This window comes from Oncorhynchus mykiss, chromosome 3 (genome assembly GCF_057628025.1).
Source record: "Oncorhynchus mykiss isolate SJ-2025 chromosome 3, ASM5762802v1, whole genome shotgun sequence".
NCBI lineage: Eukaryota > Metazoa > Chordata > Actinopteri > Salmoniformes > Salmonidae > Oncorhynchus > Oncorhynchus mykiss.
Genome location: NC_143024.1, coordinates 36,255,001 through 36,269,715, shown reverse-complemented (window position 1 = coordinate 36,269,715; position 14,715 = coordinate 36,255,001). Strand labels below are relative to the sequence as shown.

At 41.5% G+C, this 14,715-nt stretch overlaps 1 protein-coding gene across 1 annotated transcript; it reads left to right on the top strand.

Moving 5' to 3' along the window:
• The first annotated feature begins 521 nt into the window (after positions 1-521).
• On the top strand, positions 522-14,217 carry LOC110515183 (membrane progestin receptor delta-like). Its single transcript, XM_021594179.3, has 7 exons — positions 522-789; positions 3,149-3,276; positions 3,487-3,692; positions 6,729-6,855; positions 7,016-7,112; positions 7,393-7,537; positions 7,787-14,217. Exons 1-7 carry the CDS (start codon positions 595-597, stop codon positions 8,050-8,052), a joined length of 1,164 nt encoding a protein of 387 aa, XP_021449854.3. The 5' UTR covers positions 522-594; the 3' UTR covers positions 8,053-14,217.
• Positions 14,218-14,715: the final 498 nt, after the last annotated feature.

Sequence of the window (14,715 nt, the reverse complement as noted above, 5' to 3'; positions counted from 1 at the left end):
GGCGTCACTGCAGTACCTGGTTTGAATCCAGGCTTCATCACATCTGGCAGTGATTGGGAATCCCATAGGACGTCTTCTGGGTTTTGCCTGGGAATTTGTTCTTAACTGACTTTCCTAGTTAAATAAAGGTTTAATTAAAAACAATAATAATAATGTGACAATGCTAACCCCTGTCTGAATCTGAGTCCATGTCTGGGGACGTCTAGAGAAGGTTGACACAATGGAAGAGTCCAATCAACAAGGACTTTATGACAAAAGAAGAAATACTCATTTTGATGGAACCAAATGAAAATTCTTTGGGATATTTTTGTATTGGTTTGTAACTTGAACTGAAGTGGAAACAGAGTGGACTATTCCCCAACCGATTCACATACAGCATATCATGTGTGATATGTAAACACATTTTTTGTTCTGATGGGTATGTAACAGTCCTCACACAATATATCTGAGTGTATGTCAGTGTAATTTCTAGAGAATTATATCTCACAGACATTTTCTTCCCTTTCTCTCTCTGCAGTGTTTCCTTTGTGGTGGGGGGGTGGGGTGGACAACGGTGGTGGGGGCTGGGCCCAGGCCTGGGGCTGGGACCGCTGTATGCAATGGGAACCAGGGCCTGGAGAGGGGGCACAGGCCCCAGCATTTGACTGCCCAGTCTGGTGTGTCCTCTGCCAGGGATGTAGGGCTAGGCTCAGGGAGGCCTGCCAGAGAGGGAGGGGGGCCATCAGACTGCCCACAGACATGCTTAGCATCAAACTCCCCCAGCTCTTTGACATCCACCAAGTCCCCAAGGTAAGAGTGGCCAGACTGAAAGAGAAATCTTTCACAACCATTTCACAAACCTTCAGAGGTTTCACTGACTAAATGTTCATGTTTTCCTAAATATAGGATATGGTGTCGAGATCAGGATTGTGTCACATAGTTCCTAGAGGGATGTTTGAACTTATGTTCAACCTAGTCCTTGCTCCATCTTCACCCGGGGCCGTATTCACAAAGTGTCTCAGAGTAGCAGTGCTGATAAAGGATCAGTTTTGCCTATTAAATTATGAAGTGACGCCCGACAACCTGCCCGCTCAACCCCATCCCCTCCTCCCTTCCCCAGACCATCTCTGCAGACCTCCCATTCCTTACTTCCCTCATCAACTCATCCCTGACCACTAGCTGTGTCCCCTCTGACTTCAAAATGGCCTGAGTCGCTCCCCTCCTCAAGAAACCAACACTCAAACCCTCTGATGTCAAGAACTACAGACCTGTATCCCTTCTTTCTTTTCTTTCCAAAACACTTTAGTGTGCTGTCTCTGACCAACTCTTTCGCTATCTCTCTCAGAACCATCTTCTTTATCCTAACCTGCCAGGCTTCAAGATGGGTCACTCAACAGGTCACTCAACCTTCGACACCGTGAACCATCAATCCTCCTCTCCACCCTCTCAGGGCTATGCGTCTCAGGCTCTGCACTCTCTTGGATTGCATCCGACCTGGCAGGCCGCTCCTACCAGGTGACTGACTGTGTTTACATCATGTACCCTAACTATTGGTGTCACCCAGGGCTCGGTTCTAGTCCCTCTCTTGTCTTCTCTCTATACACCAAATTACTTGGCAGATATCTCAGCTTGGATGTCGGCCCACCTCAAGCTCATCCTCGACAAAACAGAGCTCCTCTTCCTCCAGGGGAATGCCTGCCCTCGCTCCAAGACCACTCTATCACGATTGACAACTCCACGGTGTCCCCCTCCCAGAGTGCAAAGCACCTTGACGTGACCCTGGACAACACCCTGTTGTTCTCTGCAAACATCAAAGCAGTGACTTGCTCCTGCAGGTTCATGCTCTACAGCGTTAGTAGAGTATGACCCTATCTCACACAGAAAGCAGTGCAGGTCCTAATCAATCTCCCGTCTGGACTACTGCAACTCGCTGTTGGTTGGACTCCCAGCTTGTGCCATAAAAAACCTGCAAAACCTGCAACCTACACCCCAACCCGAGGACTCGGTTCTGCCAACTCTGGTCTCTTGGCCCTCCCACCCCCACAAGGACAGATGCCGTTCAGCCCAGTCAAAGCTCTTCTTTCTACTGGAACCATTTTATGAAAACATCTGAAACCCTACCTCTTCAAAGAGTATCTTAAATAATCCCACAGCACCCCCCCCCCCACACACACACACAAACATTTTTTTGTAAATAAAAAATTAAATAAAGATTGCCTTTCGTGAACTAACACTCAAAATTAAAAAGGCACTCGCACATCTGAGCGATCTTATTTGCAGGTGCCTGGCAACAGTTGAACAAGATGAAGGAAAAAGGAAACCGCACACTGCTCTTGGTAGTATCACTGATCTTTAATAAGCTAACGTATCGGCCTCACGTCCTTCATCAGAGCTTTTGTGAGTAAAAAAAAAAGTGCACCCTTATGTAGACCTGGCCCCACCCACATCCGTTCCACACATTGAAGGGGGTTGGAGGCAAAGGAAAAACAAATAAGTTACCAAATATAACAACATGCATTTCATAAATATTACAAAAGTGTATAAATAAGACGTATGAAACACGTCTTTAAAACCACAAGGACCCCGAGGACATAGCAAGTTTTCATTAGTCATTGTACTTTGTACGAAAAACATCAGAGTAACCTTAAATAGGCACATCATTCATGTTCAAATGCACAACATAACGTACATAGGCATTTCATCATTAAGTCCTTTAGGAAATAATGTCTGGAGGGTGAAAATCCCCAAACATTCTCTTTTACTCAGAGTATTATTAATATCTCCTCCCCTGTCTGATATCTTAACTTTCTCTATGCCACAAAATCAAAAAGGTAGACTAACACTCGCACTTGACTTTTTCCCCTCTACTAGCACTGACTTTGCTGATAGCTACTAAAAAAAGTACTTACTATGACTGAGATATGTGGTTCTCCCACCTAGCTATCTTACGGTGAATGCTATCTTAAGATGAATGCAACTGTAAGCCACACTGGATAAAATACTAAAATGCCAATGTTAATGTTGTTCAGCATTCCTGCTCTAAGACACTTTTTAAAATACAGGCCCAGATGAACCAGACTAGGAGGACAGGTCTTGATGTCCTCCAGTTGTTTGTTAGATAATCTCTATAGTAGCCTGTGTACTGTGTATCACAGTGTTTTGCCTTCAGGTGTTCCGGGAGGATGGCATCATCTCGGGATACCGTCACCCCCAAAGCTCCGCCCTGGACTGCATCCTTAGCAGCTTCCAGATGACCAATGAGACCGTCAACATCTGGACCCACTTCCTGCCCACATGGTATGTACACCAAAGCAAACACTCTGAATGAAGACAAGGAGATCAGACCCATAGATGGCGGGAGGTATTCTGTAACAATTAGGGCTGGTTTTGACTGGAAAACATACGTATCAGATTGATGTCTTCCTGTCTTCATGTCAAGTCTTCCGATCACTCCCCCATTTCATTTGAAATGGAACTGATGGTGTTGCGACACGTCTCATATCCCAGGTACTTCCTGTGGCGCTTCAGTGTCCTGTGCTCCACACTGAACTTCCTGTCGGAGAGCTACACCTGGCCGCTGCTGGTGTACATGCTGCTAATCTGCGTGTACCCCTTCACCTCCAGCTGTGCCCACACCTTCAGCACCATGTCCCCCGAGGCACGCCACATCTGCTACTTCTTCGACTACGGCGCCCTCAGCCTCTACAGCCTGGGTAAGGCCCGCTGCATGAAGTCTGACTGTCGGCACTTCACAGTTAGACTATTAGTGCTTCCTTTACCTTTTAGTTATTTCTTTCTGGTTTCATTTCCTCCAGTACCAAGACTGCCAACTCTCACAGTAGGCTACTGCTTCCCCTAATCCGAACTGGTGCAATCCCCCAGGGTACAGGCCACGTGCCATCTTTCAAGTTCCAAAAAGTCTCGGTGAACTTGGGCAATCAGTTGCACAATTAGAACTTTATATACTACTTCCCACATTTGTAACCATTGTTTGTGTGCTTACTTCATTGTTTGTATGTTTTATTTGGCGCCGTGTGTGTCATGTGTGTGTCTTTGCTGTCTGGGCTTGTCAGATTCACTTTAATTAAAGTTTTTGGCCCACAAAACCTGTCTTGTTCAAGTATCAAATCAAATGTTATTGGTCACATACACATATTTAGCAGATGTTATTGCGGGTGTAGGGGAAATGCTTGTGTTCCTAGCTCCAACAGTGCGGTGGTATCTAACAATTCACAACAATACACACACACATCTAAAAGTAATTGGACGAGCAATGTCGGAGTGGCATTGACTAAAATACAGTAGGATGGAATACAGTATATACAGTTGAAGTCGGAAGTTTACATACACTTTAGCCAAATACATTTAGACTCAATTTTTCACAATTCCTGACATTTAATCCCAGTAAAAATTCCCTGTATTAGTAGGTAAGCAAGGATCACCACTTTATTTTAAGAATGTGAAATGTCAAAATAATAGTAGAGTGATTTATTTCAGCTTTTATTTCTTTCATCACATTCCCAGTGGGTCAGAAGTTTACATACACTCAATTAGTATTTGGTAGCATTGCCTTTAAATTGTTTAACTTGGATCAAATGTTTCGGGTAGCCTTCAACAAGCTTCCCACAATACGTTGGATGAATTTTGGCCCATTCCTTCTGACAGAGCTGGTGTAACTCAGTCAGGTTTGTAGGCCTCCTTGCTCGCACACGCTTTTTCAGTTCTGCCCAAAAATGTTCTATAGGATTGAGGTCAGGGCTTTGTGATGGCCACTCCAATACCTTGACTATGTTGTTCTTAAGCCATTTTGCCACAACTTTGGAAGTATGCTTGGGATTATTGTCCATTTGGAAGACCCATTTGTGACCAAGCTTTAACTTCCTGACTGATGTAATGAGATGTTGCTTCAATATATCCATGTAATTTTCCATCATGATTCCATCTATTTTGTGAAGTGCACCAGTCCCTCCTGCAGCAAAGCACCCCCACAACATGATGCTGCCACCCCCGTGATCACGGTTGGGATGGTGTTCTTTGGCTTGCAAGCCTCCCCCTTTTTCCTTCAAACATAACGATGGTCATTATGGCCAAACAGTTCTATTTTTGTTTCATCAGACCAGAGGACATTTCTCCAAAAAGTACGATTTTTGTCCCCATGTGCAGTTGCAAAACGTAGTCTGGCTTTTTTATGGCAGTTTTGGAGCAGTGGCTTCTTCCTTGCTGATCGGCCTTTCAGGTTATGTCGATATAGGACTCATTTTACTGTGGATATAGATACTTTTATACTCGCTTCCTCTAGCATCTTCACAAGGTCCTTTGCTGTTGTTCTGGAATTGATTTGCACTTTTCGCACCAAAGTACGTTCATCTCTAGGAGACAGAACGCGTCTCCTTCCTGAGCGGTATGACGGCTGCGGTGTCCCATGGTGTTTATACTTGGGTACTATTGTTTGTACAGATGAACGTGATACCTTCAGGCGTTTGGAGGTCTTGGGTGAGTTCTTTTGATTTTCCCATGATGTCAAGCAAAGAGGCACTGAGTTTGACGGTAGGCCTTGAAATACATCCACAGGTACACCTCCAATTGACTCAATTTATGTCAATTAGCCTATAAGAAAGCTTCTAAAGCTAAGACAACATTTTCTCGAAGGCACAGTCAACTTAGTGTATGTAAACTTCTAACGCACTGGAATTGTGATACAGTGAATTATAAGTGAAATAATCTGTCTGTCAACAATTGTTGGAAAAATGAATTGTGTCATGCACAAAGTAGATGTCCTAACCATCTTGCCAAAACTATAGTTTGTTAACAAGACATTTGTGGAGTGGTTGAAAAATGTGTTTTAATGGCTCCAAAATAAATGTATGTAAACTTCTGACTTCAACTGTACATATAAGCTGAGTAAAGCACTATGTAAACGAGTTCGACAGCTCAATACCAACAGTGAAATCAGAGTTTGTTTTATTTTACAATCCTTTCACCTTGGAATAATGTTTGTTTTTTGGTTTACAAACAGAAAGCATGCTGCACCAGATTGCAGATTGTCAGATTGTCAGATTTAGGTCAACAGACAGCATAGATTAAAATATCAGCCTATCTTTTCCTTTCGGATCCAGCATCTGGGAAAAGTTTCTATGGATGTGTGCATACCACTGCTCTACAGCTTCACATGTACATTTTCCATGGATTCATGTCTGTTTCCACATGCTTGCTCAACCAATTCACACACTTGGGTATTTGCGTTCTGCTTGTGAATACGTGTGCTTTTCTTGGGTGTGTGTTTGCTTGTATGGGTGTGTGTGATAGACTTGTCCCTCTCTTTCAAACATACACTTTTTCAAAGTAAAAGACAAAGTTTATTTTCAAATCCATATTAATGGATATGAGGCCCATGCAATATGATCCTTATTCTACCACCTTACTGCCAAAACATACCCAGCCCTAAATGTCCAAACGTTTCTGGGATAAGAATTGCAAATGTTGACTGTAGGTGGTGTTCTGCAGCCAAGCTTATTTAAAAAAGCCTCTAGATTTATTGAAAGTACATCATTGGGATTAAAACTGGTTTTGAAGCATATTTACAGCAAGTGCAAGGCCAACGTTTCATTAGTAGGTTATTAGAGCCTAATTGATATGTTATGAGCGTTGCAATTTATAATTAAGTGTATGGTAGGGAAATGCATAGTAGATTTAGTTTCAGATGTTGTATGTTTTTTTTTACCTTTCAGTGTTTTTGTGTTTGTGTTCAGGTTGTGCCATAACTTATAGCTCCTATGTGATGCCTGACTGCTGGGTCAACAGCTGGCTGCACCAACACTTTGTGCCCATCGCCATCTGCAACACACTATTCTGCACCAGCCTGTCCTGCTATTCTAGGTAGGCAGCCAATACGTTATCCTACCCATGATGCATCACTCTCCTGGTCGTTGAAACCATTGTAACTTCTCTCCTGGTCGTTGAAACCATTGTAACTTTTCTGCATCACTCTCCTGGTCGTTGAAACCATTAACTTAACTCTTTTCTTTTTTTTTCATAGATTTCTGGAGATGCAGTTTCCACACCGGAGTAAAATTCTCCGGACAGGGGCATTTGTCTTTCCATTCATCTTTGACAACATCCCTCTATTTTACAGAGTGAGTTTATTTTGAAAAGGTGTAGACAGAGTTCACAGAAAGTCTGCTTGTACGGTAATTGGGTTGCATTCTGTTTGTTATGTCACAGTTTAGATCCGATTAATGCCTCTCTTTAATACTTTGACCAGGACTTTTGGCTCATTAACTTAGAAGCTGATTTTGTGTAGAATAAATAAAGATTTGACCACATGCTGTTAAATCTTTTAATCTCTTGGCCGCTGTTTGTGCCAATGATCTAATGTGGGTTTGTATATGTGTGTGTGTCTGTGTGTGTGTGTAGCTGCTGCTGTGCTGCGGGGGCAGCTGCTGTCACAGTGAGGCCCTGCCCAGTCACTGTTACCACCTCCTCTTCGCCTTCCTCACCTGCTTCCTGTTTGCCTCACACCTCCCAGAGAGGCTGGCCCCGGGGCGCTTCGACTACTTTGGTACGTCCACACCAGCGCCCGGTTACCATGGCAACTGGAATTGGAAGGTTATATCAGTTATTGAGCAAGCTTTAGCTAGTCTGGCCTGTGGCCAGTTATTGTTGGCGCATAGCGGTATCATTTCTACTGTATCCGTTATGGTACTGTAGGCAAATATTTGAACAGTGACAATTCTTTGCTCACTGCAGTATGATCAAATTCAAGCATTTCTAATGACTCTCTCTCATTGATCTCTCTCTCCTCTCTCAGGTCACAGTCACCAGCTTTTCCACATCTGTGCCGTGGTGGGTACCCACTTCCAGATGGAGGCGGTGCTAGCAGATATGACCTCACGCAGGGCGTGGCTCATCGCCCAGGCGGCCGTACCCTCCTTCCTGAGTACCCTGGGGGCACTGGCCCTCGGCATCATCCTCAACCTAGGCATCATTGGCATCTTCAGTGCACCTCTGCTGTGGAACCCTCACCACAGTGCCAACCACCCACTGACGCCACCCACGAAACGCAAGGAACAGTGACACTCCCCACAACCAGTGACCACCCAGTATGTTCAAATGAAAAGGTTTGGCTAAATCATTCTACCAGTCGTGAACTTTGGAAATAATAACCATAAGAAGTTATATTATACCTTTTAAAACCAGGTAGTATTTGTATAAACCCATTGGATTATTATCACAGGATGGTTTTTCTACATGTTATTCTAACGTCATTATAAGGTTTGTTTAGGAGTTTATTCATGTGTTCACTGTTTGAAGCCGAATACCCAGCTATTTTTATGAAGCCTTTCAGTTATTCAGTATCATTGTATACCGTTAAAAGTTTTGGAGGTATTTTGAGTTAAAGTATCATATGCCAACTTCTTTTCACTTATACTTGAAAGGATCTGGGTTGTATGAAGCATATGTGATGTCTAACAACACATGAAAGTGCCTTTTTTATATATATATATATATTGACCCAAATGTTACCTAAGTACTCGTAAATATTATTTCTGGTTCGTGTAAATCTCAAACTGGAAAAATCTTTAACTGTAAATTTGCAGGGAATTTTCACATTAATATATAAGTATTTAGCTACTGTTTTTCAAATGTCCTATATATTTATTAGCCATGATTAGAACATCTCAAAACGCATATTTAATATAAATTATGACTATCCATTACATGATTCTCTAAAATAATCTGTATTCTCACTAACTGGACTACTTAGTATGATTCCACCATTTTGTTTTAATATTCAATACCATCTCATTTAAATCTCCACTATGACTTTAATAGATTTACAGACCAGTGTAGTGCTCATTCAGATTAACCTTCTCTAAATGTCTACACTAAAAAAGGTGCTATCGAGGACCTAAAAGGGTTCTTCGACTGCCCCCATAGGAGAACCCTTTAAAGAACCCTTTTTTGGTTCCAGCTAGAACCCTTTTGAGTTCCTTGTAGAACCCTTTCCACAGAGGGTTCTACATAGAACCCAAAAGAGTTCTATCTGGAGTCAAAAAGGGTTCTACCTGAAACCAAAAAGGTTTCTCCTATGGGCACAGCCGGAGAACCCTTTTGGAACCCTTTTTTTCTAAGTGTGTACCTGAAAGCTACAGCACTGTACCATGTCTATGATTAAAAAACAGGTGACATTTTACAGAGGTACGTTTCCATGGAAACTTCATGGTTCTTCGCAGTTTGTGTTCCTGTGAATGCCCAGTCACTTGAATTGTTCTTTGGAGTACTCTTATTTTTTACTTCTACAACATACAGAAATGGTCATTGGATGCATTTTTTTGAAACATTACGTGCTGTTTAAATGTCAGAGAATTACTGAAATTCTACCTAACATACACATGTTTTAGGGAGCTAGGACATTCCAAATGACCTTGTTTATAACAGCTATCTAATGGAAGAAATCTTAGATGATGGTGCACAACAGAACTGAATAAGTGATGTCATCTCACCTCCCAGGAATGGGGATGTGGTCAGTGGAGGTCAAAGGCTCTTGGCACTGTTGTATTCATGTGGTATCGTGGTGGTCATTGCAGGTTTATGGCAAACCAATACACCGCTCACCCCATGCTGGTATAACATTGTCAGTGGCTATTGTTTACATGTATCCTCGAAAAAGAGTGTGGTATCTCTTGAGTATTTATTCCTTGTAGTATATATAACAGCACCTACTGTTTCTGTTCAGTTGTAAAGTGTGAAGCATATGTACAGGTAATGTACAGCCAAAATAAAGGAAACACCAACGTAAAGTGTCTTAATAGGGTGTTGGGCCACCACGAGCTTCCAGAACAGCTTCTATGCCTTGGCATAGATTCTACAAGTGTCTGGAACTCTATTGGAGGGATGCGACACTATTCTTCCACGAGAAGTTCCATCATTTGGTGTTATGTTGATGGTGGTGGAAAACGCTGTCTTAGGTACCGCTCCAGATTCTCCCATAAGTGTTCAATTGGGTTGAGATCTGGTGACGGAGACACACACACACACACACACACACACACACACACACACACACACACACACACACCCTTTAAAACCCTTATGTTCCTTTGAGACCCCTCTTTCAAAGTCACTGAAATCTCTACTTGCTATGGTAGCCAAAATAATGGGAAACTGGGCATTTTTATACATGACCCTAAGCATGATGGGATATTAAGTGCTTAATTAACTCAGGAACCACACCTGTGTGGAAGCACATGCTTTCAACATACTTTGTATCCCTCATATACTCAAGTGTTTCCTTTTTTCTGGGAATTACCTGCATATTTACATTATTATTGTTGTAAATGTTTTAGATGAGGAAAAATGATTAATTACATCCCCAACATCATATAATCATTTCTTGACATAATAGCACTAACATGTACCACGCTAGACCTAACACACATGTCATTATTTTATCATGTAGCTCTGTGTCCAGTATGTAGGGGAGACCAGGGTTGGTTGTCACAGTGCTTATAACTCCCAAACTAGAGGGCGTTGTGTAATCATTTTAAGATTAAAATGTGTGAATTCTTTGAAAGAACTAATCCATCTGGTTAATTTATGTCATCATAACAAAGGGATTTTTTTCATAGATGAAAGTTAAAAAATATATAATAAAGATGTCAGTATTTTTTTAAATAAATGTTTGAATTATGGGAGTATACATGTAAAAATAAATATTATAGGGAGAGCTACATTCCAAACCCATGTGATAACTATCATCCTAATTAGCATTGGGTGCTGTTGCTATAAACCTCCTGTCCCAATTAACCTGAACACCTTTGGCCGGCATATCAAAATGTGTTGGGAATAATATACAGTTGAAGTCATTAAAACTCATTTTTCAACCATTCCACAAATTTTCTGTTAACAAACTATAGTTTTGGCAAGTCTAATAGGACATCTACTTTGTGCATGACACAAGTCATTTTTCCAACAATTGTTGACAGACAAATTATTTCACTTATACTTCACTGTATCACAATTCCAGTGGGTCAGAAGTTTACATACACTAAGTTGACTGTGCCTTTAAACAGCTTGGAAAATTCCAGAAAATTATGTCATGGCTTTAGAAGCTTTTGATAGGCTAATTGACATTATTTGAGTCAATTGGAGATGTACCTGTGGATGTATATAAAGGCCTATCTTCAAACTCAGTCCCTCTTTGCTTGACATCATGGGAAAATCAAAAGAAATCAGCCAAGACCTCAGAAAAAAATTGTAGTCCTCCACGAGTCTGACTCATCCTTCGGAGCAATTTCCAAATGCCTGAAGGTACCACTTTCATATTTACAAACAATAGTACCCAAATATAAACACCATGGGGCCACATAGCCGCCATACCGCTCAAGAAGGAGACGCATTCTGTCTCCTAGAGATGAACGTACTTTGGTGCGAAAAGTGCAAATCAATTCCAGAACAACAGCAAAGAACCATGTGAAGATGCTGGAGGAAACAAGTACAAAAGTATCTATATCCACAGTGAAATGAGTCCTATATTGACATAACCTGAAAGGCTGCTCAGCAAGGAAGTAGCCACTGCTCCAAAACTGCTATAAAAAAGCCAGACTACGGTTTGCAACTGCACATGGGGACAAAGATTATACTTTTTGGAGAAATGTCCTCTGGTCTGATGAAACAAAAATAGAACTGATTGGTCATAATGACCATCATTATGTTTGGAGGAAAAAGGGGGAGGCTTGCAAGCCAAAGAACACCATCCCAACCGTGATCACGGGGGTGGCAGCATCATGTTGTGGGGGTGCTTTGCTGCAGGAGGGACTGGTGCACTTCACAAAATAGATGGCATCATGAGGGTGGAAAATTGTAGATGTATTGAAGAAACATCTCAAGACATCAGTCTTGAAGTTAAGTTAAAGCTCTGTCCCAAATGGGTCTTCCAAATGAACAATGACCCCAAGCATACTTCCAAAGTTGTGGAAAAATGGCTTAAGGACAACAGAGTCAAGGTATTGGAATGGCCATCACAAAGCCCTGACCTCAATCCTATAGAAAATCTGTGGGCAGAACTGAAAAAGCGTGTGCGAGCAAGGAGGCGTACCAACCTGACTGTTACACCAGCTCTGTCAGGAGGAATGGGCCAAAATTCACCCAACTTATTGTGGGAAGCTTGTGGAAGGCTACCTGAAGTGTTTGACCCAAGTTAAACAATTTAAAGGCAATGCTACCAAATACTAATTGAGTGCATGTAAACGTCTGACCCACTGGGAATGTGATGAAAGTAATAAAAGCTGAAATAAATCATTATCTCTACTATTATTCTGACATTTCACATTCTTAAAATAAAGTGGTGACCTAAGACAGGGAATTTTTACTAGGATTAAATGTCAGGAATTGTGACAAACTGAGTTTAAATGTATTTGGCTAAGGTGTATGTAAACTTGCACATTGGGAAGATGTTGCAGAGACATCAAAATAGAATATGAATGCCTGGCCGACATATACATTCTGCAGTTCTGCATAGTTTATGAAGTCTAAAAACATCTGTGAGATGCCAATTAGCAAACGATGTCTAAACTGCATCTCCCTATTCATAGCGTGTACATCCATTGGCCAGAGGTTTCTCTGCTATCTGGGTTTGTTGCCTTTCTCTCCCAAACACTTTTTCTGTCACACACCGACGCATGTACACATGTGTGTGCAAACACACGCACACACAAATTGACTCAAAATGTCATATGTTGTTCTAAGGCATAAAATGCTGGATTTTGCTAGGAATATCATTTGATCAAAGAAAGGCATGGCTATTTCTAAGATGCTGTATGCTATATTGCTTCATTTCCTGTTACAAATGGAAAGAACTACTAGCCAACATTGTGACAACCAACCCCATCAGCGGAGTCTGCCTAGGGGTGGACGGCGCATAATAATGGCTGGAACAGAGCAAATGGAATGACTTCAACCGCATGTAAACTATGTATTTGATATATTTGATACCATTCCACTGATTCCACTTCAGCCATTACCACGAGCCCGTCCTCCCCAATTAAGGTGCCACCAACCTCCTGTGAACCTTATACTGTGTGATAACTGGTTGTCACAAGTGGACAGAGTGTGTTTGATGGCTTATTACTCCATGTTGGAATAAGACATACTAATAGGATCCCTATTTCAACCCAAGACCTTGGTCTTTCTATTAATGGTGAAGGAGTCGTGTTATATATACACACCAGAGTAAAACGTGTGACAACCAACCTCAGTCTCCCCTAAAGGCTTTGGGTGGTTATGAGGGAATAGAAAGTGATATTGTGATCAGTGAGGGAAATGGACTGTGTTGCAGGTCGAGCAGAGTGTACAGGCAGTGTAGGCACACACACAAATACACACACGCCCACATACACACATAGACACACCTCATTTTACTCCAACGAGTGCCCTATTGTTTGAAAACTATGTTTTGTTTCCAGGGGAAACACAGATAGACCTTTGTATTTGCCCTTTTCATCGTCATTATACTACTCAGTTTTCCACTATTGATTTTGGTATGGTGCTTTCATCGTCTTACGACTTGTTTCTTGGAAGTGGGTTGTGACTAGCGTGTGGCCGACCATATCGACCATAACTGTATCTGAATTGACATATTGTAGTGCTGAATATATCTGCAGTTGGTGCATATAACCTATTGTCCTTTTACGTTTTTGAATATTTGAATGCTCAACTAAATTTCTAAACATTCTGTCATGCTTTTGTCATTGAAATCTACTTTCGATTTTTTTAACTAGATTATCGCTGGAAAAAAGTGATGACCTATGAGTTCAAATGCGTCTGTTTGTTTACGGCGATCCCTTTCATGAAGCTACAATGAAGATTTCTCAAAGTCTGTTCATATTGAATGGCATGTTACAGTAAGTAAAATAGGAAGCTATGCAAAGATTTGGTTGGATGACACAGAGAACCACACACCAATGACCTTCCAGTGACTCCTGAAGAGTGCTAGGTTTTAGCAGAGAGGAAAGAAGCGGTTTGAATGAATGTCTGTACAACTTTTAATTAAAACTTTATTTTAATTTAGCATATGGGCTGTGTTTTGTGTGGAGAACTTAATATAGTTCCTGGGGGGAAAAAAACAGAAAAAAAAACATTTCCTTGTTACTAAAATTGTATCAATGCTGCCTAATTAGAGTGTATTCGTCACCGGAATAATTTCTCTAATAAAAATGACTTACCACATATTTGACAACATTAATGTGTTTGTCTGTCAACTGTGTATAACAACTGTATCAGTTGAAATGTTGGGTCGCATAGGGGAGTACTGCAGTTATTCTCAAATACACTAGATGACAACCTTTCACTGAGCAATGATCGACTGTAAAACAACCACTGTTCTACTGCAAGACGGAACAACGTATTGGTGTATGTATGAATGTGAGCAGTAGGGGGCATGATTGTACAAGGATCATTTTTTTGCTTGTGTAGCCAACAAGTATGTAGCGAATCTCTTGTTGCCAAGCTAAGCCCACCTCATCTAAGAGAGTGGAAAATATAGTTATTTTTGCCACATTCTACCACTTTGTGGTAACATACAATAAAATGTTGCTTATCTTGTTTTGAGGCAATTTGAGGTTCTTATTTCCTATCTGTCAATGAGGAAGATGCTGAGATCTCGGTCTGTGCACTTCAGATGGGGAATAGAGGCTCTCTATCACTCCTCTCTTAGGGTCTTAAAAGGGGAGGAGTGTT

Coding starts and splice junctions, on each gene's coding strand:
- LOC110515183 (XM_021594179.3), top strand. CDS start 595: ATGCAATGGGAACCAGGGCCTGGAGAGGGGGCACAGGCCCCAGCATTT. Junction 3,693..6,728: donor CCTCAGCCTCTACAGCCTGG/GTAAGGCCCGCT, acceptor GTTTGTGTTCAG/GTTGTGCCATAACTTATAGC. Junction 6,856..7,015: donor AGCCTGTCCTGCTATTCTAG/GTAGGCAGCCAA, acceptor TTTTTTTCATAG/ATTTCTGGAGATGCAGTTTC.